Source organism: Parambassis ranga, chromosome 5, assembly GCF_900634625.1.
Source record: "Parambassis ranga chromosome 5, fParRan2.1, whole genome shotgun sequence".
Classification (NCBI taxonomy): Eukaryota; Metazoa; Chordata; class Actinopteri; family Ambassidae; genus Parambassis; species Parambassis ranga.
The window spans coordinates 24,328,206-24,352,696 of record NC_041026.1 but is presented as its reverse complement, the minus strand read 5'-3'; the positions used below and the strand labels follow the sequence as shown (position 1 = coordinate 24,352,696).

General features: G+C 40.1%; 2 protein-coding genes and 1 non-coding gene across 4 annotated transcripts; 2 read left to right on the top strand and 1 right to left on the bottom strand.

Moving 5' to 3' along the window:
* The first annotated feature begins 4,057 nt into the window (after positions 1-4,057).
* Positions 4,058-24,349, top strand: prkcdb (protein kinase C, delta b). Of its 2 annotated transcripts, none has more exons than XM_028405126.1 (17): positions 4,058-4,249; positions 16,525-16,655; positions 16,869-17,141; positions 18,725-18,893; positions 19,726-19,757; positions 19,834-19,919; positions 20,345-20,474; positions 20,600-20,700; positions 20,803-20,887; positions 21,049-21,170; positions 21,669-21,842; positions 22,014-22,105; positions 22,226-22,288; positions 22,372-22,510; positions 22,626-22,814; positions 22,926-23,054; positions 23,147-24,349. In XM_028405126.1, exons 2-17 carry the CDS (start codon positions 16,547-16,549, stop codon positions 23,303-23,305), a joined length of 2,052 nt encoding a protein of 683 aa, XP_028260927.1. In that variant the 5' UTR covers positions 4,058-4,249; positions 16,525-16,546; the 3' UTR covers positions 23,306-24,349. The 2 variants fall into 2 exon arrangements, with proteins under 2 accessions (XP_028260927.1, XP_028260926.1); XM_028405125.1 differs by having other exon boundaries at positions 21,046-21,170.
* LOC114435450 (uncharacterized) lies at positions 8,034-12,615 on the top strand. Its single transcript, XM_028405127.1, has 7 exons — positions 8,034-8,582; positions 9,804-10,094; positions 10,208-10,246; positions 10,324-10,368; positions 10,464-10,642; positions 10,826-10,922; positions 11,439-12,615. Exons 1-7 carry the CDS (start codon positions 8,544-8,546, stop codon positions 11,565-11,567), a joined length of 819 nt encoding a protein of 272 aa, XP_028260928.1. The 5' UTR covers positions 8,034-8,543; the 3' UTR covers positions 11,568-12,615.
* Positions 17,315-17,386, bottom strand: trnae-cuc (transfer RNA glutamic acid (anticodon CUC)). The gene has a single exon. It is a non-coding gene; the product is annotated as a tRNA-Glu (tRNA).
* Positions 24,350-24,491: the final 142 nt, after the last annotated feature.

Below are 24,491 nucleotides of genomic sequence, written 5' to 3'. Positions count from 1 at the left end.
AGAGGGCAGCACTACCTCATGCCCCTCCAATCTAATTCCAAAAGTTTTTTTAACACTTGTGACTGACATCTTAAGTCTGTTAATTGTCTCACGGTTTGCCGTGTGATGACATTAGAGACAGTATAAATGAAATTTACTGGTGTAATATACTGAGATCATATTCGAGATTGAATCAACCCTTAACAGATAAAGGGTAATTGATTAATTATGAATGAGGAGATGAAGAGATTATACTGAAAGCTTTATGATGTGGGGTGATGATGGGAAAACAACACCTCCTATAAGCAAGTAATGTATCATCGATCTCTTAAATCAGAAATTTGAGTCAACAAACTGATGATCGAATTTCTTTAAGACTCACTATAGGCTAAACCTTGCCTATTTACATATACCCAGTGTGCAGTGAAAGTAAACATAAAGCTCCAATGTACTGGCTTAAATGGCTGCTGCCTATTATTCTGCATCACCTCTGCTGTGGGTGATGGAGGGACACATAACATACTCCTGTTACAATGATTGATTAAGTAAAGCTCCTTGATGTCAACAATTAGAATCTGACAAAACTATATTCTATATTTTGTTAAAATGATTAACCCGAGGGAGAAACACAATTTTAGGTCACATCTTTGTAGCCCAGAGGGATTACACACCATTGCTGCTAGCTGTTGTAGATGTGATACTGTCAAACACAGAATGCACTGTACTATACAGCTACACCAAGATCACAATCACCCCTTCGTTTTTCATCAGGCAAACACAAGCTATCTCACATAGGTTAGATAGTTATACAAAAGACTTCCATGTAACCAGAACAACAAGCCAGACAGCAGCCCAGTGACTGGGAAATGACTGGCATAAATATTTAAAGACAAAGAAACAGCACAAAACATTTTGGCCTATTTCCTTTTTGACATCTGCAATATTAATGAACCACAAGTTAACCAGTGTAAGAGCTTGTTAAAGAAAAGAAGCAGGATGTGGATTGAATTGATCAGCCAACATCGGTCCTCTGATCGTTCAAAGCAAGCATTTAGTTTGCTCCTTAATCACTTCATATTATCCTACAGATAGTAAGGTAGAAAACGAACTGATGAGAGTGCTTTCTGAGGGCTTGATACAATTAGTGAAGATTAGGAGGTTGTGTGATTGTCAGAAAGTAGGCAGAACAGAAAATGGGAAGATTGGGGTTGCACTAGATACATGATCCCTGGAGTACCAATGACCCAATACTTAACTTGACGTGACAAAAGAAAAAGAGAGAAGTGAGAACAGCGCTGAAAGTGGTGGAAGCTGAGGACTTACTTTAAGCACATAAAGACACCTTGTTCCACATCTCAGGCTTAAAGTGGAAGCTTCTTACTCATGTACACAGAAAACACATGAAATGTTTCCCTTAATAACCCCAAAAAAGAAGCAGGAAGTGATTAGACAAATGCCCCATTTGGTTTAATTTGCCTTCTGTAGCTTCTGTAAACTGTATGAAAAAAAAATAGTTAACAGGAAGAATGTCCTTGTTCAATCAAAAGTTTCAATTCATCTAGGAGGCGACAAGGTAAACTGAATACAAGAGTGTGTATTGCAATGCCAAAAAGTCCTGACTCAAGCAAGCAAATGACCATAATTAGAAAAACAGAAGGCAAAGTGAAAACAGGGCTTTTTATAAATGACACCAGTGTAGGCAGGTTAGCTATTGTGCAACATTGTCCCAATGCTGTGTGACCACATCTGACAAGGAAGTGAAGATTCAGTAAGAGAAGGGAATATGTGTTTAGAAGCTCTATTTAAAGTGTTTTTAAAGTGATTTTTCACTAATACAAGGAGAAATGCAACATGACTGCAGGCTGTTTATTATTATAATATTTATTATTATATCTGAAGAGGAAGTGCTCCATCTGACTTGTGTTCTTGTCTGATGTATGGCAGCTCTAATATAAACAGCTGAGTACACTGTGATGGATGCACAGCGGCCTGCTGATATTCAAGCTGTGAGCATTATCTGCTTTGGCGGCTGCAGCACATTTGATACCAGACACAACACACAAACACTTCTAGATGTGCCTTTATGCAACAATCATTTAAAATATAACCTGAGCTCAAATGTAGCTTCATGTTGTCATGTGCCAAATTTAAGTCTGCCTAAAAACAGGTCTGGTTAGCCTCAAGGGCATTCATATGAAGCAACAGTTGAACCTCTGTGACTGCATCGCAGAAGAGAGGAGGAGAGAAATAGGAAAAAAAGAGAGAGACGGAGATGGAAACGAGGACAGAGACGGGCAGATTTAGTCTGTGGCATGTCTCTTGATGAAAGGACCATTTTTTCCTTTTTTAGGGATTGTTTTTCCATCCCTCCCTTCGCCTGCGCTTCTCATTACTCACTGCGATGTTTGCCCTGGCACTGCTGGGATGGCAGAAACGGCCATCAGAACAGCAACAGTCTGGGTCCGCTGACTTCACACAGAAATTATGAAGCCGGGGCAGGTCCACATATGCTGCATTGTATTACTCAAGTTATATAAAACACAACAGTGGTCAACTTTATCCCTGTTGAAGTAAGTGGAATTCAGCTAGTAATGTTGTCTGATCAAATCTTAGCAGTCTTCATTACCATTGGAAAAGAAAGCAGTGCACCCCTCTGACCTATATTTCTTCATCCAGAAGGGGACGATAGCAAGGTTTTTTCTGTCTGTGTTCATGCTGAGGAGAAAATCTTGCTTCCTCAATTTGATGCAGTTCCTGTTAGAAGGAGTGACGTGACAAAAGTCGGAGAGGAGTCAGTCAGGCACGAATCCATTGATTGGTATCACTTAGGAATGCCAAAGGTTGGTTTGATTAATGGGTAGGGCTGGCAGGAATGACTGTTAAAATAGTTTTTATAGGGTTTCTTTTTACAACAGCTGGTGCAGCATAACGTCATCTACCATGATAGATGGATTTCCAGGAAGTGAGAGTATTGAAACAAAAGGCATATTTTTTTGTCACGAGACAAATTCAACTTCCAGCTAGCATGTCTTTGTGTTCAGATAGGATGGATGAATCTTGTTGTTCAGGTGTAATCTTGGGCTCCATGGTTACATCACTGATGAGTAATTTTGGTTTTTCTCCATGATCTCTGTCAGTATTCAACCTTCATTGTCATTGTTATACCCTTTCCAGAGCTATAAATAGCACTTAAGGGGGGGCTGAGGCAGACTTTCTGTAAAGTCTCCAGCCCATTCTTATAGTCCTGCAGTTTTGGTGGGAGGGGCTGATGACTCAGCACCACGTGGATCAGCTTTGTGTAAAGCGGAGGAGTGGGAGGGTGGAGGTGTGGAAACTGTGTGCTTTGTGAAACTGAGTGCATGTGTGTGTAACACAGGTACAGCTGTGTGAGCGTACACGCTGTTGTCTTGACTTCTTGGTTTGCTTGTTCTAAAAACATGGCACACCGAAGGAGCTATTTGTAGGGGAAAAAAAACAAACCTTTGTTAAAGAGGCCTGAGATACTGTAGCAGCTTTAATTAAAGATGCTCACACAACATGTTCATTGTGTGTAAAGAACATCTACCACCACCAGCCTGACTGCACAGACCTGAATTCCTGGTAATACAAAATAGGAAATGATGCCAGCCAGTCTCATGGTGATCAACCATTGAAAGACTGGAGGCCTGGTCCCTGCAGCAAAACCTAGACTAGGATTATTCAGCAGATTATCATAAAGGTCCGCTATCGGTGATTTATATAGTAAACATAAACATGCCTTATAAAGGCAGTAGAGGATACATCATTACATGATAGCCGGTTAGCATGCAATATCCAGTAGCTTCACAGCTGCTTCCTTTAGGTAGAAACCATACGGATTGCACGTTCCAAATGTTGCCAATCCAGTCCTGCCGGTGTCTGAGCGTGACACGTACACAAAGAAAATAAGTACGTTGATGTGACTTGGAGTGTTTACTGTACACACTGCAGTCACCCTGCTAGTTGTGTGTCTTCGGGAATTCACCTGCTTGACGTCACACATTCCCTCCTCTCCTCTGCACCGCGCGCTGCTGCCATAGAGCCGCTGCACTCTCTCTCTCTCTCTCTCTCTCTCTCTCTCAGCCCTCGCAGACAGAAACAAAGTGAGCCTGAAGTTACAGCACCGACTTCAACAGTTTCTTCAAACCATTTAAGAGTTTAGAGTCCGGACTCTCAGGAAGGTGTAGCCTCAAAAACGAAATCCGACAAAAAGCCAAAGACAAAGAAGACACGTTCCTGCCCGGCGAAGGAGGTAAGTCACAGTTTTCTTGTTCAAAGAAAGAAGCTGCTAAACTTGTTCTCGTGTGTGGGGAAAAACTTAAGCCAATGTTTGACAGTTGGGACAGAAACACTTGCTTTGCAGGATGGAGAGTGTAGGGAGCCTGCTCTGACCCGGCTTTGGGTGGCGTTTTGTCCCATAGCTTGACTGCAAACCTCGGTAGTAGTTAAGCGAGGACTTTGGGGAAGAGAGGAGCTGCTGTCGCGGAATCTCTATCGCAGTTAGTTACGTAACTTAAAGCATGTTTTAGAGTTGATGTGACAAAACCGCCGATATTGAAGAGGCCATGAACGCACCACCGGGGAGACTGAATTTGTTGGAGCCTATGGCTCCATCTCATTTTCAGTGATGTAGTTAGCTCTCTGAAACAGAAGCAAACAGAGCGCAGTGGTTTCATGTTGTTAACAAGAAGCCTGTACTGCAGTCATGTTGCATTTCTCAACATTGTTCTTTCTTAATAATCTCTTATTAATGTATCGGTGTTGCATAACCAGCTTATTATTTGTTTTTGTCTTTTAAGCCAAAAATATTCTTGCTTCACGCTTCTCACTCATTAAAATGTGTCCTGTGTGATTTAATTAACATCACTGGGTATAGTTTGTGAGGAGCTGGATACATCCTGTAAATCTCACCTTTAACCTGCTGGTTTCTGGTGAAGAAACACAGAAAGCCTCCGGCACCAGAGTCATTGCAGAGACAAGATGGTAAACAACAGTTCCTGGTCATTGTGGTCGAACTTGTACTGGAGCCGGTATATGCTGTTCAGCTGAGACTAAAGTCCACGAGCCTTAGTAATAGGTATCACAGGTCGCTCCCTTGTACTTACATTTAGTAGTGCAAATCTTTGTAGCACTGTTTTGTTGCCACAGATACACAATTCTCATTGTGTTTTACATGAGTTGTGTTTCTCATTTATTGACTTAACCCAGAAAATGTGATGAGGGGTGGTGGGGGAAGTGTGTGTGACAGTAGTATTTGTCTTCAAGGAAGTGTCTGTCAAAAGATTAGTCTACATTCTTGTGGCTGTGAACAGCTCAGCTCTCTGAATCCACAGTAGCTGACTGAAGCTACACTAATCATGGTCCCTTTGTTATGAAATATTTCACCAGCTGATTGCAAAAGTCTTGTGTCACACACTACAGCACAACTCTCCATTTGAGGCAAGGCACTCTGTCCCTGTCCTGTTGTTGTTTAGCTAGCAGCAGCACAGCTTTGTGAGCGCCGGTAACACTATATGCCTGCATCTGCCTGCAGTTGCTGGTGTGTCAATATTGGTTTGCGGCATCACAAGCTGCTTGGAGGACACAGTTGGGACATCTGCTCAGTGAGGAGCTGCCCATGCAGCACTGATTGCTTGATAGAATGACACAATAAGGGCTCATATAATTTGGACAGTGTTTAGACTTATATTAGACTGTGTTTACATGCGTTAAGAACTAATCATTTATTTAGGTGACAGTATAGACAGGTGGGTATGCTTTAACAAACGAGTCACTGAGAATCCTTTGTGTGAAAAGTCTCCAAAAAGATATATAGTTTCTGATTCAAATTATGCTTTTATTGGTTTTGTCATTTCTATTAAAGGTAGGGTAGGAGATTTCATTCTGATGCACTTTTTGTTAAATTAGTTTACACTCTCTTTACAATCCGATAGCAACCAATTAGTTCGGCAGTTTCGCTTTAAAACGAAGAATATGATCATCTGTGGAAGCTTTAAAACACTAAAAACATCAGCCAATCCTACGAGGCGCCCCTGCGCGTTTAGTTGGTTGGTTGCTCTTCCTGCTCTGTGCGCACCAGAGAGGTACGTGCACGATGGCCGAAGTCACAGACTGGTTGGGAGGCGTGGCTTCGGAGTGAGCTCCGAGAGAAAAGGGATTGTGTTTACTTTCAAAATCTGGCTGACTCTCACTGAGTTTTCAAAATCTCTTACCCTACCTTTAATAACTAATGTTGTGACATGTTTGTGAGAGACAACAATAACAGCAATGCAGTTAAGAAATTATGTTTATTTACCTGAAAAGTGTGTTTTGGGTTCTTATGAAAATAACACCTGCTGTTTTGCATAAAGACACACAAACACTGATATGACTGTGCTAATCCAGGTTTGGGGGATGATTGTATGGCTGAATTTGCCCTCCTTGTATTATCACTGACTCTCTCAGCAAACGCACACACTCAACAACATGGTGTACCTCTTGGCTCTCCTTTACTCTGACTTAACTGAGCCTTTGTGAACTGTGAGTGGGACAGAAATGGACACCACTTTGAATGCACACACACACACAGTAGTAGGATTCATTCCATCCGGTATGGCAGGTTTGACATTCTGCCAGAGAGCTCAGTGAGATTGAGTGACAGAAAGGAGAGAAAAGAGAAAAAAGGTTACACTGAAGTTAGCCTCCATTATGTGCACTCTTGATTTGTCTGACCTTGACGCAGAAACATCAGCTCGTCTCTTCAAACCTTGCTTACTTTTCTTTCCAGTTTAATCTGATCCCTGTGTGTGTGTTAGTGTGTGACTGAAGGACAGACAGGGAATTTCACATTTCATATCTTTATGTGCTTTGTTGGCTTTGTCAGCACCTGTAGTAAGCTGTTGACGTTACCTGTGTGTGGCTGCGTCTGTGAGAAGGGTATGTTGGACATTACCTTAGCCAGTGGAAGAAAGAAAGGCTTTGATTCTTTCAAACCAGCCTCCACTGCATTTCATTAAAGGCTCCTTTGTTCAAGGTTATTAGTGTGTGTGTGTGTGTGTGTGTGTGTGATTAAGTACACTTTTGTGTTTTCAAGACGGTGTTAATGCAGTAATAATAACACATGCCACTGTGCCTCACTGAAACACCAGGATTAAGGGAAGTTTTGTGAGAATTAAGTGGGTTTTATTATAAAAGAAAAAAAAAGGAAAAACGTCACCATGTTGTTACTTTACATCTTTCTGTCATTTTGGATCCAGAGGAAGAAAGTAAAACTGTTTAAAGCAATGTGTATTTTAAATAGGAAATTAAACACATCACAGAAACTTTTCCATGGACAGTCTTTTCTTTGGATTATCATAAAGTATACTTTCATGATGCAGTAGACATTTACACACACGACCCAGGTTATTACAGTTAGGGCTGGTTGTCTGAGCATGGTTGTTCAGGTTTATTCTAAAAGTGTGTGTTTCTCTCATCTCTGACTGGCTGAGCTCCATCTAGCCAGGTTTCTCTTGGGTCTGGCACAGTCCTCTTCTTTCTGTCTTTCATGCAGGGCTGCAACCACCATCTTTCACAACTTCTTAAAGTAACTGTAGAAGGAAAACTGGAAGGAAAGTTTGTTCTGTCATATAAATGGGATTTCCTTAATTTTTTTATGTGTCAAACCTACCTCAGGGCACTGTCATATGACTCGACAATGTCTAAACCTGACAAACCTGATTCTGACAGAAGCTAGTATGATATTACCTGACAGCTGTGGCGTAAAAATGTTTTAATGTGTTTGCTTAACTGGTGTTTAAGAGCAGATTGTCCTGTTACCTGTTCCACTTTTAGTTTTCTGTACTTAATAGATTCATCCCATCAGGCATGTTTTTATTACTCTGCTGTCACAGAGGCTTTAACTTTTACAACGCCCATTCACTGCCACTGTCTCTACACTATACTATACTGATTATAAGTGCTGAGTCAGCAGAATTCATTGTTAACTTACTAACTTTCTAGCTGATTTAGCCTTAGACACTGCTGACCCCCTGGTGAAAGTATACATTATTGGGTCACCAGTGTTTTTTTTATTTACAGTCTTATGTAGTGACATGCCAGAGTAGACCTAAATCTTTATCCCTGTTAGTGTAGTAGACCTCACATTAAAGAGGGCAGCAGCGTGTTTGGACAATTGGACAAGTTACCGTATCCTCTTTGTAGTCATTAATGCCTAAAAGTCACCCATCCAAACACATCAGCTGACACTTCTGTCACTCCTTACACTCTCAGAAAGGATGTGTTAAAAAATAACACAAAAAATGTGTTGTCACATGTTTAACACTTTTTGTGTTGATTTCAACACAAAAAGTGTTAAGAAGCCTAAAATTATTAACACACTTACTATAATGGGCAGTTTAACACAGTCTGTGTTATTTTACATGACGGATTTTAAATTGATTTGACCTTTAGTTACAGTTAATCTAGAAGACCCCTGTGCTTCAGCCCAGGTAAACCCGTGCAGTAGCAGGTTTAGGCGGGAAGGGGGCGTCCTTTTTTAATCATTTGGCCTATGCGCCACAGAGAAGATGGAGGGTGCCTCGCTTGGTCTGCACCACTACCAATCGGTAAGTATTCATTAATATATTAACTTAATATATCATCCAACTGTAATGTGTCAGGGTAAATTTGGAATGTAAATAATCCACCAACTAAATCGCATTTTAAGGGAATTCATGATACAGTTTACGTTTTGTTCAGCAGGACTGCTTTCAAGCTAGCTAGCACAAGACAGACTTCTGTTGTGGTGTTATACCATATTAACGAAATTACACAACATAAATTCGACTTGAACTTTATATAGTCGCTCGTTTGAACACGGCATGAAACCCGGTGGATATTAACGATTAATCCCGACACCGCGGTGGGGATAGCTAACATTAAATTGGGACTGGTGGTGGTGTGTGTTTTTAACGGCGCTTCGTTTTTGAATTGGGTCTGGTTATCTCCCTTCTGTTAGCGCGAGCTCTCTCCGCCGCGGTGTTGGGGAGAGCGGTGGTGTGTGGGGGAGGGGGGAGTCGACCATGTCGTATAAGACATGAGAGCGTATGTCTTACAAAGTCGCTCATATCTCAGGAATGGTAATGGCTAGAGGCGTTCTGTTTTTTTCCTCGAAAAGAGGACACTTCAGGCTTGTGCGTTGTAAATGGGCTGTTCTATGGGCAGGTCAGTGTCCAATCAAAACTATCGAGCGATATCACAAGGGGCTCAAATATCCAATTGTAGAGCCTTTGTGCTCTGACATAGTGTATCAAAGATGTCTTCTGAAGACGAGGAGTAGCTCCCCTGACTAGCTGGATCGTCGACACGTCTGAAAAGCGGCTCTGAATGCAATAATGGGGCATAGCGGACCGTTATCTTAGTCGGAATGTGCGTTGTTTTGTATACCCCTATTATACACTCTTATTTCTTACTGGAAACGTTTATTTGGCTTATTAGCGTTACTGTGTTTTGTTACGCTAACCCGGAAGTTACGTCGAAGACGTTCCGGGTGAACAGGAGAGTTATTACTCTCAGACGCTCACAGTAAACAGCGCTCTTTTGCCACACAAATATTTCAGTGACAAAACATTTAGACATTTTAGACACTTCTGAAAATTGATTTATATAGTGACAATAAGAAATCAAGTAATAATATTGTGTAAATAAGTAATTTGATATACTTATTTGTGTTTCTGACATTTATTTTATAGAAAAAAGTGTCCCAGTTGCATCATCATTCTTTTTATGTCTGTATGCTGTGTTGATAGTTCAGATTATCTTATTGTAACTATGTCTTCCTCTTCCAGAACACACAGGATAACCTGCAACCCAGCAAAGTCCTTGTAACCACTTTTAAAGATAAGACAGAAGTTGCTAAAAACATTTTCCATGTTAACAGTGCCAAGGATCTCATTGATCAAAGCCTAGCCCAGCAAACTGGCTGTGTGCTTGACAGGTTGTTAAAGTATAATACTGATTTCATGGAATACATTGATGTTGACATGAATGAGGAGGAACTGAAGGATTTGGATAGATATCACATCTTTCTATCAACACAAGGGACCCAAGTTGAATGTGTGGAGGCAAATCAAAATCAGGTACACTTTGTTACTCTATTTCCAAAAATGGCACAAAACCAACCTGAACCTGTGCACATTCTTTATAAACTCGGCCCCTCTAGGTCAGTTAATAACATCATCTTCTCTTTAAGGCTCAACCACACACTGAAGGTGCAGGCGGTCAATGGGAGGTACGTGTCATTATGATAATGAGTGTTTACAGTCACACAATCTTCACAATTAGCATTGACATTTATTTCTTTTAAAGACTGAACCTAGTGCTAGTGAAGCTTGTCAGAGTGGTCCACTGGAGGTATTTACAATATCTATTGGTTACAGATGTTGTTTTATTATATATGGAAGAGGGTGTGTATAATGCAATATGTGTGTTGTAATCTGCTTTCACAGAAATGCCAAGGAGAAAATGATGGCGTGCACAGATTTGATGCAGCCAATCTGGTGGTGCTAATTAATAACAAAGCCCCAAGTGTACTTGCCGAATATGAAAAATCTGGAACGCTCTCTCTGGCATCCAGAAAACTCCTTGTGAGAACAGGTGTCAGCGATCTGGTTGAGCGACGGGGATTGTGAGTTGATTGATCATTCATCTAGACCATCATTTTTTATAGTACATGTGCTCCAAAATGAAACATAATAAAGGATTATCTTATCTTATCTCATAACATAATACTAAAATTTGATGTAATCTTTATTACACTATTGCATTTTAAATTTTTTTCTGGGCTCAAAATCTTCTATTTTGCTTTCAGTTACCCCTCCAATGCTGACAAACTGATGTTGGCTAAAAGCATAACAACAATCTTCCCATCATTAAAGATCAAGATACAAGAGGCGAATGAAGGATTTGTAAGTGTGAACAAATGTCATTCAGTTGATTACAATTTTGCATAGCAATATTTAGTTAAGCTTACTGTACGACTTGTTATAAATCTATTGTTAAAGATAAGTTAAGGTTAGGTATCTCAGTTTTTGAGGTAATAGAGATTATTATTATAGAGCTATTAGTATTAATTTTATTGTGTTTTCCTCATCTTATTTTTTCTTCCTTGATATTTGATATTTCAGTTGCACTGAAAATCAAGTGAGTTAAAATGAAATGCACTTTGAGATATTAATGTTTGTGAATGTATGTTTTTGCACATTTTTAAGATTAAGATTAACTTTATTAATTGCCGTGGAGAAATTAAGTTGAACAAACAAATTTAGTAGTGTTCAACATCAATAAATTAGTCAATTGATATAATAGGTACAGAAAACATTGTCTGAAATGAGCTCATAATAAAAGCAATAGCATGATACTCACATAAAAATGGTGAAAATGCCGTTTATAAAAACTATTTCCTTTGCTTAAATGTGTTCCAGGAGCACTTTTATGATCCAGTGTCCCACTGTGGATTCATTGAGTTGAAACTGAGGAACTGCGGAGAAACCTTCATGAAGATCAGAGACGCTATCGCAAACGCGGAAAGTCCAGTGAGGCTTCTGGAGTAGCTATAACATTACAAGCAATTTCAGAAGGGGAAGAAGAGTCCGCCAAGGATTGGATAACAGCTACCAAAAGGATCAGACCATCTCCTGAGAACCTCACATCTATCAAAATGGGCATGCAGACAGACCACTCACTCCAAAACATCATTTTATGACTCACTATTGGCGCATGATGATAAAGTTTGGCCCACTTTTAAAGTTATGGTGTATGAGATTTGAGAGTAAGCATGGTCCCCTGAAAAGGCATGCTCATGTTGTGTGTAATTTCATAAATATTTCTAAGACTTTGGCTTACAAGAATCAAGTTCAAAGTATGTATAATTGGAAATTTAGTGATCCACTGATGAAAAAAATGACTGTACCAAGCGGCTTTCCAGTGATGGTTGGATCTTTGGAAAAAAGTAATCTGTTAATTGAAAATCTGAAACAACATGGGTATGATATTGGCACTTGCAACAAAATTCATGTGGCTCACTCTATCTGTTGGCATGGTCAGACATATAAAATGGGTTGTGTTCTTGCTTTAAACTGTGATGCAAGAGAGGAGCGTCTGTTTGGAGAGATTTTACATATGGTTCCCAATTGTGAAAAGGAAGAGGTGCTAATTTTTCTCAAAATTTTAACTGTTAAATATTTTGATGTCCATCTATTTTCATATGTGGTGGAGCGGACTGATGAGTATGAAATGATAAATGTAAACGATATAGCAGACATCAGACCCCTAGACTTGCTGTCATCTTTCAGTGGAAATGCACTATATATTAATCCCAGATACAAATTGATTGTCTAAATTTGCATTACTGTTAACTGCTTTACCTGTGACACACCTGAGCCAGTTACTTACTTGCAAAATTTGGGAGAGGATAGTTAATGGTACTGCCTGTTATGTGGTCATGCAGTTTATGATGGTGTAACCTGATGTCCCTGCAGTGATCATTTACAGGTCATCCCATTGTTTAATGTTGATGTATGTTAATGTTTGCCATGAAATTATATTTCATGTTTTTTTGCAGTGACAGAATTATTTTGAATAAAGGTCACTTGAATTCAATGCAAATTTGAGTGTTCTAGTGGGTTTTGAGCATATAAATTCTGTATTAGAAAGTAAAACGAATTTTGTATAAATAGCACATCTTTGTGTTATTTTTAACACATCTTTGTGTTGACATATTTAACTCACAATGTGTGTTAGATGTGCTTACACACTGATTATGTTAAAAGCAACACAAAATGTGTTGTCCTTAACTAGACACGCTGATGTGTTAATTTTTAACACATGATATGTTATTTTTAACACATCTGTTTTGAGAGTGTATGTGCCACAACATTCCTTTCTTGTGAGGAAAACATACAGTAATTGCTGGACTGTTTAGACACAAGGAAATTCCACTGCTTGCTCATGCAACTATCTAATCAGGCTTCTTATGTATCTCTGTAAGATCACTGTCCTGCTGGATTGTCCTCACATTGAAGAACTGTGTATAAGTTAAAGAAGGCTACAAGCTCTACACTAGATGTAAACACAGATAATGTATGTTTCTTTTTGTTTAAACAATCCTCTCTTGTAGTAACAGCCACAGGATTTCAACTGCTATGACCAGGTAGCAGAATTTGATTTGAAAAAGACGATGCCATTTAAAGCTCAAATATAGCACTGTGAGTCATGTTCACCTGTAGCTAACCTGTGATTATCTATCACCTTTCATTCCAGCTGATGAAAGGTTGACACACATAAGGTCCTCCTCAGCCTGCTAGACCTGCTGGATCACTGCTTCTGAAAATCATCTATTGTATTGCATACCAAATCTTTGACTTTGATGATAATCTTTTTCAGACACGCACCTCTGACTGTTATTGTTCTGTGCATACATCGTAATGGAAGAAATTTGCTGTACATTTCTTACTTATAATCTCCTGGTTCCATTAGCTGTAATGTGTGATTGTACATCACACAACTTACTTTAATATTTTAGTATTTAACCACGTTGAGTTTGAAGCGACAAACACAAAGTGCATAATACTTCCTCATTCCGCAGATTTAATAGCATGTCCTAGTTATGTGCTGGTTGTATAATTTTGTGTGTGTTGTACAAAGTTAACACATACACCACAGGTAGGTGGCCCAGTGTTACATTTACTGGCTCCTTGCAGTCCATTTAGTCTGTAGTCAAAAAACTAAAGACTTGAGAGTATCTAGACACATAAACACACAAAAATAAACACTGTCTCGTTGGAACTCGGTTTCATTGTGACAAGGTCCACTCGCCTGCCTTCCAGCATGTTGTGTATCTTTTTTTCTTTCCCTCTCTAGCTCCTTTCCTCTTCCCACCCTTCCCTGATTGCATGTGCTCATTTTTTCCACTCTCTCTGGGGAAGCAGGGCTCCTTTTTCTGTGTAATGCCTGTGTGTGTGTGTACATAAAAGAAAATATATAGTTTTTGCCTGCTGCTGTGAGTACAACGTGAAGTATTCTGCTATTTATTGATATGGCTGTGTGTTGGTAACCCTGTATTTGTTCTCACTGTGAATCACTTGTTTAGGAGACTTTAGACCAGCATCTCTCTTCTGGATATGAATCCTAACATTTAAATCTTTGGTACAGTACTCCTGGCTACTGAGTAACCTGTGATTGTTGAAGCACTTGTTTGTCTTAATCAAATAGCACCTTGGTGACAATTACTGAGACGTCACGGCTTCCTCACTCAGACTGTTTGGGATCTCAAACCAGTGCCCTCCATTTTTACAATGGAGGCCTTAGACCATGCTCAGGTTTCTGTACAGTAACCTCTTTTACTAATGATAGAGTGGAACTCTGGTACTTTTTATGCTCAATTCTGATTGGTCAAAGTAAGCCACATAGATTTTCATTGTATCAAGTATATTTGAAATTGCCAACTTTTCTAATAGTTCTCAAAGTGTATAAAACTGCTTGAATGCAAGTACTGTCTAAAATGGTATAAAATGTGAAATTCAGCAGTTATAGAGTGGATTCAGCCAACAAACTGAAATATGATCTGCATCCAGCCAGAACTAAAAATGGCACTGAGTGTACCTTTTGTGGACTGATCAGTGTGCATCTCACACTACACACAGGGTCTGTCACTCAGGACCTCTAATGCATGACAAAGCTGTATGTGTTCTAATGGAGGAATGTAAAATACACAAAAAGGAGAATTTCTGTGGAATTCTCTGGCATTTTGTTGCTGTTGTGGGAATTAGTTTTAGGTTAATGTGATCATGTTGAAGAAGATTCTCAGTCATCCAGGTCATAATACGCAGAGAAGATTGAAGCAAGGCGTCTGGACTGAAGATGTTTCGCTGCTCATCCAAGCAGCTTCATCAGTTCTAACTGTTTGGTGGGGAAACATGTTTTATATACGGTTGCAGACCTCAGTGGATGGGTCTGGGTTTCCATGCTTACCTGTGATGATCTGGCTGCCTGGGCCAGGTGTGTCTAACGACTGGCTAACGAATATGAAACTGCCGGAGGGGGACTGGTTGACAGCCCTTTGTTCTTGCTGTGAGCATGTGCAAACTTCCTGGGAATGGATGAAATCACTGCATTGTATGTGGTAGAAAGATGATGTCTGAGGCCACCACCTCTGTTAAGGGAAGGTTTTTCCAGCTTAACATAGATGGCTTCCTTGACTCCTTTTTCAAACCACCTTTCCTCTCTGTCTAGGAACATGTGATCATATTATATCTGTGGATGCTCTCATTCATCCAGGTCATTTCCAAGAGTTTAAATCGAGGCAGCTGGACTCAAGGATTGTTTTTTTCTGCTGAGCAGAACTGAAGAAGCCACTTGGGGGAGTGGCGAAACGTCTTCAAAAAACAATCCTTGAGTCCAGTTGCCTCGATTTAAACTCTTGGAAATGTGATCATAATTATTATCTCAGTGCTTTTACACTAAAAGCACTGTATTGATTATGATTAATATTCTGTCTAAATGCATTAAACCTAACTTAACACCAATTCAGCTCGTCACATAAAGCATGACTCTAGAGAGTCATTTAAGAACCATTTTAGAGGAAGTGTAGATGCACAAGCAGCTGTCAGTTAAGCAACTCTTCAGTGAGGCAAGGCTGTGCCTTTCATTTTTTTTTTTTACTTTTGAAATGTAGTAGAGTGTATTTTCCCTGAGTTGAGTGTCTTGTCACCACCTGGCTTATAGAATGAACAAAACCGGAGACCACACAAGACTGTTTCTAATTAAGATATTTTATTTTTATTTATTTTATTTATTTATAAACAAAGAAAAGCATAAAAAATCTATAGTAAATCTATAGTAGATCAGTAAAACAGTAGTGTGTGTGTGTAGTGTTGAGTGTTGGTGTGTAAAACAAATCAAAACCAAACCAAAATGTATAAAGCCCAAAATCCTGAGGAAAAGCTAGGAGAGGCCTCTGACAGCCCAGGCACACACACATATATATAGTGCAACCATCAGGTGAACAGGTGTCAGCCAATTTTACTGATAGACCACTCCCAGGTCCCAGCACACTGCAAAACCTAAAGTGGATCTGAGGCCTGGGAGTGTCACACTTGATAAAGTGGTTACAGCAACAAACAGTACAATGACAGGAAATACACTACTAAAAAAGGATGATTTGCATTGATCGAGTGATGTAATCTGACAAATACAACTTTATTTTTCATCATGTATGTGATTTCCTCTGTGTCATTTACTTTCTATTGCCTGTGTAAATGTTTTTCTGTAATATTTTGAGATTAGCAATCTGTTCCATCTTCCCTTCTTACTAGCAGGTAGTTTCCAAACTTATGCATTATGCTGAAAACCTCTACTTCCTCTGTAGTTACCATCTAAGCTATGCTGTTAGCCGCTGATCCTCTTCCTTCTTGTTTTATGCACAGAACTTGAGCAATGCAGTTACAAGAATGTGTGTGAGAGAAAGTGAGTGAGAAATGTTCCAACTGAATGTCTGTATTGTTTTTCTAGGAGGCTTAGGTGAGCGGTCACCATGGCACCCTTCTTGCGTATCACCCTCAATACTTGGGACGTGGGCGCTCTGACTCCTCTAAATGAACCTCCCATCTGTGCCATTAGGATGAAGGAGTCTGTCAACACAGGTATGTACAGAGATACACGTGTGCACTTTATTTAGATGACAGTGCATGAAGTAAGGGGTACAGACATCCTTAACAATGACCATCTGTTGACTCCATAAACAAACTGACTATCCCTCAACACCAGCTTTATGCTTTATCTATTCCTGCATGTATATTGAAGAGCAGAGTAAAGATATGCTTTCCAGTGACAATCCCAATCTTCTTTCTCCACAGAACGTGGAAAGACCTTGATTCAGAGGAAACCCACCTTGTATCCCCCTTGGAAGTCCACTTTTGATGCTCACATCTATGAGGGACGTGTCCTAGAAATAGTCCTCATGCAGAGCACTGAGGAGCCACTGGCTAAGGCCACAGTTGGTGTGTCTGTGCTTGCAGAGCGCTGTAAGAAGTCCAAAACCAACGGACGTGCTGAGTTCTGGGTGGACCTGCATCCATCAGGAAAGGTTCAGATGGCGGTGCAGTTTTTCCTGGAGGATGTTGATGCAGGTACACCTAAATAAAAAGTTTCCTGATAATGCCATGTAGTGATTGGTTCAACAGTATGTGACATTAACTTTTTTCTGGCCACATAAATTACAGATTTTGTCTGACTTTCTGTTATGGCTTAGTGCAGGTACATTAATAGGTAGACTATTTCAGAAAAGTGTTTAAAAGCACTATTCCCTGACCGGGAATCGAACCCGGGCCGCGGCGGTGAGAGCGCCGAATCCTAACCACTAGACCACCAGGGAGTGATAGCTTGTGTGTCAGAAGTCACCCCTCTGCCCAGAGTGTATGGGAACAACCTCCTCCCTCCCCCTCTTCCAATCTGTACCCCTCACGTGAAACTTTACCCTCCTTCAGTGTTGATGTATGTCGCCCTCTACTGGTACTAATGCTTTCAACCACAGTTTAACATGTGCCCTGCAGTAAACTGTAAAGGGTTAACCTGTGTGCTGGTTTTATATCTCACATTGAGCTGCAGGTGTGGCCATGTAGGCAATACAACAATTCCTGGAATATAGTCTTAGGGACTGACAGAGCTGGATGTGCCAGAATAAATACATATATGTGGATTTATACAGAAATGACAAGCTGTATAAATTCATATAATCACAAATGTTAATTAATTAAGAAAACATGGAGAATGCATGTTCATTTTTCACCAAGACATTTAGATTCATGTCATCTGTATTCAGTTACCAGCTCAGTAGCCCAGACAGGAAGCCAGCCTACAGTAGTTGTCGGACACAGAGGGGAGCGAGAGGGGTGAGATTTCCAGACTAGTTTTGGGTAATGGGAGTTTCTGTGTGGGAGTAGTCCAGTCAGGGAACACTGTTCCGGGTTACAGAGGGTCGTGCGTGTGCACCCACTATTATGACAGAGGTGTATACTCCATCATCTCCCTCCTACACACTCCACAGGTTTCCTGAAAAGCAGCCCAGATTATTTTTAGGCATGTGTGAACAGCCCTCAATGCTGTCTGTTTCTCTCTCCCCCTCACACTTTCTTGGCTCAGCTTACTGAAGCACTGTCCAAACATAAACATCTGTCAGTAGAATGGGAGATCGGAAATTAGTTTATCTCCCTCAGCTCATCAATCTTCCCACTTAGCACAGTCTGTCGCATGTCTCTTTAAGGCTACTCCTCTTTTTGAATAATCCTTGTATCTCACCCCTCCCGCCCATCCACCCACCTACCCTCTCTATCTCTTTCAGAGTTTCTGTCTTCTTTGTTTACCGCTCTCTCGCCTTCCTTGCCATCTTCTCTGAATGACTTTTGACCCCCACCCTTTTGATTCGAAGCAGCTTATCCAGGAGGGTGTTTTTCAGTGTTTAGCCTCCATTTAGCAGTTCTGCCTCTGACTAAATAACCCTTTGAATGTTACAGCTGATGCCTGACAACATTGATAGAACATCAATAAAACACCTCAAATAGATTGTAAAAAAGAAATAGTTAAATGAATAATTAACAAATCTACCACCTCTTTGCATCGCTGTGGAGTGAGACTTAACAAAAAACACTGAATAGAAACACTGATTTGAATGGAAATACAATCATCTAATTTGTAAATTAAATTTTTCCCTCAGCTGCGATTAATCCATCAGTGAAGGTTGTACCTGAAGATGGAGCTATGACCCTCAACAGGAGGAGAGGAGCTTTCAAGCAGCCCAAGCTTCACGTCATTAAGAACCATGAGTTCACCGCCACCTTCTTTGGCCAGCCCACCTTCTGCTCTGTCTGCAGAGACTTCCTCTGGTGAGACTCCAAGCTGTCTGTTGGACATGACGGCTTTCACTGTTGTGTCACAAAAATCTTTGTGGACATCTAGCATCACTTTCTTTTTTAATTTCCAGGAAGGTTTTCTAATTTTACATTGTCTAGCACGATCAAGAGGCAGCTGTCTGCAGCATTGTCAGGACACATTGTGTTTTTATTAAGATGCCTCTTGCAAAGCTTCCAGACTTTTTACTCCAGCATACTGTATGATCGGTATGAGTGAGGCAAAATCATCAGTATAAAGAAAAAAGTCCAGCCAAATTTTTCAAATTTTCTAATTGGAGCAGTTCAGAGGGGTTAACAGAGGTAGTATCAACTGCAGGAGAGCTATTGTGAGAATGAGTCACTGTCGAGGGAAATCCCTCAAGGCTGTAATGTTGTGTTCCAACTGTGTCAGCAGCACTAATCTGTGAGCCAAGCTCCTCCCCTGCCTACAACTACAATACTATCTGACACTATAGAGACAGGCAGGAGGAAATATAATGTTTTCTTTGGGATATGTGTGTGTTATCTTTGTGTTTATACCTCCAAAGTTTAAAGCTGAGGCATAGTTTAACATGTGAAAAAGACCTTGTGTTGTGCTAAAAACAACCGCAAAACCACTGACTCTTACCTGAGCCTACACACATGAAACAATTGCAGAGATCATTGTGGTAGCAGCTGCATAAAGGAGACACATTTGTACTGAAAAATATGCCCATGTTACAAAAATAATACTAAAATACAATCAGAATCCATGAAAGAATGAACATGAAAGTCACATAAATTTGTCAATAAGTGTTTTATTTCAATGTTCCTTTTTTACATGTAGGGGGCTCAACAAGCAAGGGTATAAATGCAGACGTGAGTATCCACACTTTAAATCTTAATTTAGCCTCATTTTCGCATCTTAACACAAAATTTTATTTGTTTCACCCAGAATGCAATGCGGCAATCCACAAGAAGTGCATTGAAATAATCATTGGCAGATGCACTGGAACAGCAGCCAACAGTCGTGACACTGTGGTGAGCATAGTTAATGTTTTCCAGTGTGAATGCAGAACCTCACCTCAACTTGACTCTGATAATGAAGGGCATTTTGTTTTACTGTCTTTGCTTTTATTACTTTTTTATTTGCTCCAGCTATGGTTCAGAAGACTGCTGGATTGTCTGCACTGCATTGTCTGTCATAAAGCAGCCCATTAATCATTAATTTAATCTGTTACAAAAACCATCTAGGTGTTTTATTTATTAAGTCAAAGCTGTGATTATTCTGCATAAATAAACACTGATTTAAATCAACTAGGACTAGGTTTACAAGACACAACATAACAACAACAATTAGATTCATTAATAACCGTGGAATTTCATTTTAACCTTTAATAAAGTGGGTAAACAAACAGTCCGACACCAACTTTCTGCAGGTTTAGTGAATTTCTATGTGCTTGTAGTTCCAGAAGGAGCGCTTTAAGATTGACATGCCACATCGCTTCAAGTACTACAACTACAAGAGCCCTACCTTCTGTGACCACTGCGGCAGTCTGCTCTGGGGTCTTTACAGGCAGGGCCTGAAATGTGAAGGTGATTCTAAATTGTTCTTTGACATATATCCAGCATTATCTGCCTTTGTACTCACTGCTGCCATGCCTCACACATTTTTCTCCCTGTCTCCACATGACCAATTCTTTTTTCACACCGCTGGGCAGACTGTGGGATGAACGTACACAGTTACTGTCAAACAAAAGTGGCCAATCTATGTGGAATTAACCAGAAACTACTGGCAGAGGCTTTGTCTCAAGTTTCCCAGGTTTGCACAGTAACACACTCTGTTTATTTTAGTGGACTCTGTGTATAATCATTAATTAAGGATGTCAAAAATGTTTCAGCAAACCTGTTTTTTTCTCCTTAGAAATCTGTGAAGAAGTCTGATAATTCTGGTGGATTAGACATTGGAATCTACCAAGATATCAAAAGTGCCACAGCAGACCCTGGTGGTAAGATGTGTTCATTGTATCACTGAATGATGATATACTCACAGATCAACATTGTTTATGATCTTTAAAGTGTGTCCTTTGTTTTATAAGTTTGCATGAATCTTTGCATATCAGGTTTTGCATATTCATTTGCTCTAAGTTTGCAAATGTGTTTAAAGCAGATGAGACTGGGAAAGGCTCAAGCCCTACCCCTGCTCCTGTTGCAACTACAACTTCCCGGGTACACCTTACCATCAACCACCTCATATTCCACAAGGTGCTGGGAAAAGGCAGCTTTGGCAAGGTGTGTATCCCATTTTTAACCATGACAGGAGGACTTGTTATACGATCATACCCAACAAATGTATCTTTCCAAATTGCTGTAAAAAACACATTTTCACATGTCTCATTGCTGTCTGACATCAAAGCATATCACTTATGATCACTGATTCACATTTTGTTTACACAGCAGCTTTACCACATTTTTGATTGGCTAGGCCTAATACCTTACCCTGATCAATACAACTCCCACTGTCTCTAAAATGAGCTCCCTCGCATTGCAGCTGGAGCAGGTGTCAGATTAGGAAATGGCTCAGTTGTTCATCTGTCACTATAGATTGCCAGGCAGCATTCAATGAAAATATACTATTATTTGAGAAGCATACTTATACCCAGGCTCAATGTAACAGTTTCCACACTAACACGGCTCCTTTTGGTTTTTTGTTGTTCTCTGATTGTACACCATGAATTTGTGTCATCATGCTGATGAAGTCCTGACTCTTAAGTGGTTGTGACACCCCAGGTGATGCTTGCGGAGCTGAAGGGTCAGGGTCAATACTTTGCTGTGAAGATTCTGAAGAAAGATGTAGTCCTCATGGATGATGATGTGGAGTGCACCATGGTGGAGAAGAGAGTTCTGTCTCTTGCCTGGGAGAACCCTTTCCTTACCCATCTCTATTCTACATTCCAGTCCAAAGTAAGCATAAACATACTGAACATTTCTTAAGTACAAATCATGTCTGACAGGGAACTAGCCCTGGCTGCAGTAACTGAATAGAGACTCATCTTTCAGCCTGTCTTATCTGAATCCACACACACTCATTTGTGTCTGACAGTGAGCGCTGACAGTAATGTGTTGTTTGCACAGGAGCACCTCTTCTTTGTGATGGAGTACCTGAATGGAGGCGACTTGATGTTTCACATCCAAGACAAAGGCCGCTTCGATGTCAATAGAGCCACGTAAGTACACCAGGATATAATGTAGAGCTATGAGCGATGTAGCAATTACCCCTAAGGGGCCTTTGTAACCATTTTGTCCTCAGTGTCGCAGTGTCTGATGCTTGTTTTATCAACATTTAGGTTCTATGCTGCTGAGATAGTAGTGGGCCTGCAGTTCCTCCACTCAAAAGGAATTATCTACAGGTGAGACACAACCACCCGCACTCTGTGTTTAACAGAGTAGATACACATAGTTAATTAGTTAATAATTCTGTGTCAATCAACAGAGATCTGAAGCTGGACAATGTGATGCTTGACAAAGATGGACACATAAAGATAGCAGACTTTGGGATGTGTAAAGAGAATGTGTTTGGTGAGGTCAGAGCATCCACATTTTGCGGGACCCCGGACTATATTGCACCAGAGGTTAGTTCCAGGATCTGTAATTTCAGATATTATATCCTGCTTCTTCATTAAAACTTGCAATTTTATTGAAAATATAACACACATGTGAACACACATTCACACTCTTCTATTTCAGATCCTTGTAGGACAGAAGTACACATTCTCAGTGGACTGGTGGTCTTTTGGTGTGCTAGTATACGAGATGCTGATTGGTCAGTCACCTTTCCAAGGTGATGATGAGGACGAACTGTTTGAATCCATCAGGTCTGACGTCCCGCACTACCCTCGTTGGATCACCAAGGAGTCCAAGAACCTGCTAGAACTGGTAGATAATTGGAGTTGTTAGGCACACTTACATAGTATACTATACGTAGTGGTGTATAGTATAGTTTTGTGTTTCTATAATGAAATGAGTTTTCCTCTGTGATTATTTTAGTTGTTTGAGAGAGATCCTACTCGCAGACTGGGTGTGGTTGGAGACATCCGTATTCATCCGTTCTTCAAAACCATCAACTGGACAGCACTGGAGAAGAGAGACGTGGAACCTCCTTTCAAGCCTAAAGTGGTATGACTTCATAATTTTGCTATGATCCATACACACCTAAATATTGTGTAGATACATTTGCATTGCACACCTAACTGTGTCCCCCTCCACAGAAATCCCCCAGTGACTGCAGCAACTTTGATCGAGAGTTCCTGAGTGAGAAGCCACGCCTCTCCCACGGTGACAAAAACCTCATTGACTCCATGGACCAGGCAGCGTTTGCTGGCTTCTCCTTTGTCAACCCCAAACTGGAAAATATGATAAGCAAATGAAAACAAAGTGGCTTGTAAACAGTCTTAGCTCAGCTCTTATCTTGTCCCCTTTATCTTCATGTGGACTTTAGGGTGAACTGGGCTTGAGCTTTATGACTTTTTCAGTTCCTCCACCACAAGATGAGATAATATGATACCAGGATATGTGCTGGCATCTAAACAATAATCCAATCTCGGCTGTCTACCTGTACATGTGTATAAAATAATGTTAAGCTTCAGGAAAGTAAGGGAGATTCTTAAGAAACCAGTGTTATCATAATCAATACTGGGGAGAAGAGACAATATTGTGGTATTTTGTACTTTCAACTTTCCACGTAATTAGACTGTAAATCTTTATGAATGACTCTGTATCATGAAATTTGAAATCACACGTACACGTAACACCCTTATTTAGTCATACAAATGTATACACATGGCATCGCACATTCAACACAGGAGAGTTGAGTGGTACATACAGAATCACCTCTGTGTGCTTTGCCTACTGCCTGTTTATCAGTACATCCCATCAGTGTGTGGATGAGGTGCAGGTATTTTAAACAGATGCAAATGGTGCTGTCAGAGCCAGTGATGCTGTCTGTAAGTGAATAAAACCCTCAGCTGAAGGGGGGGAAAAGAAGTGCACTAAAACTGTATTTTTGTGTCTTGAAACTGGAGATACAAGTTCTTAAAGGAGATTTAATTTTTTAATTTAACATTAGTTTTCACAAGGTAGTCTTCTTTTGTTTTTATTCACCTCATTCTATGCATTAAACGATGATTCCATACTTTATTTCCTGGGCTCTGATGAGTTGCAGTGGTGGTGTGGTACTATACATGTATCTGTTGAAGGATATGTTCTTTTATGGGCAAGGGGCATTTCAATGTAAGGATAGATCTTAAATATGTTTTATAATACTTGAATATAGGAATTTTAACATAAAAATAATAATGCTGTATCAAATTTAATATGTTGTATATCAGCTGTCTGTGAGCTATGGGTGTATGTTTTTTACTCTACTTATATTTTACTTTGATTCTGAATAAATGTAATGCAAACTCATTGAATCCCTCATTGAATCCATTTTGATTCATTGATATTTTTTTGTGTATCAGCTCCACATGTACACAACCTGTCCTAACACAACCTGTCCTAATTCTGGCATGTAAACACCTGAGGTTTTCAGGTTGGCAGGCAGGAAATAATTCT

Excerpts from the sequence above, each read along its gene's own strand:
- LOC114435450 (XM_028405127.1), top strand. The coding sequence starts at position 8,544 with ATGGAGGGTGCCTCGCTTGGTCTGCACCACTACCAATCG. Across the intron at positions 10,369-10,463 it reads GTCAGAGTGGTCCACTGGAG|AAATGCCAAGGAGAAAATGA; the intron begins GTATTTACAATA and ends CTGCTTTCACAG. Across the intron at positions 10,923-11,438 it reads AAGAGGCGAATGAAGGATTT|GAGCACTTTTATGATCCAGT; the intron begins GTAAGTGTGAAC and ends AATGTGTTCCAG.
- prkcdb (XM_028405125.1), top strand. The coding sequence starts at position 16,547 with ATGGCACCCTTCTTGCGTATCACCCTCAATACTTGGGACGTGGGCGCT. Across the intron at positions 21,843-22,013 it reads ATTCTACATTCCAGTCCAAA|GAGCACCTCTTCTTTGTGAT; the intron begins GTAAGCATAAAC and ends TTGTTTGCACAG. Across the intron at positions 22,511-22,625 it reads CGGACTATATTGCACCAGAG|ATCCTTGTAGGACAGAAGTA; the intron begins GTTAGTTCCAGG and ends CTTCTATTTCAG.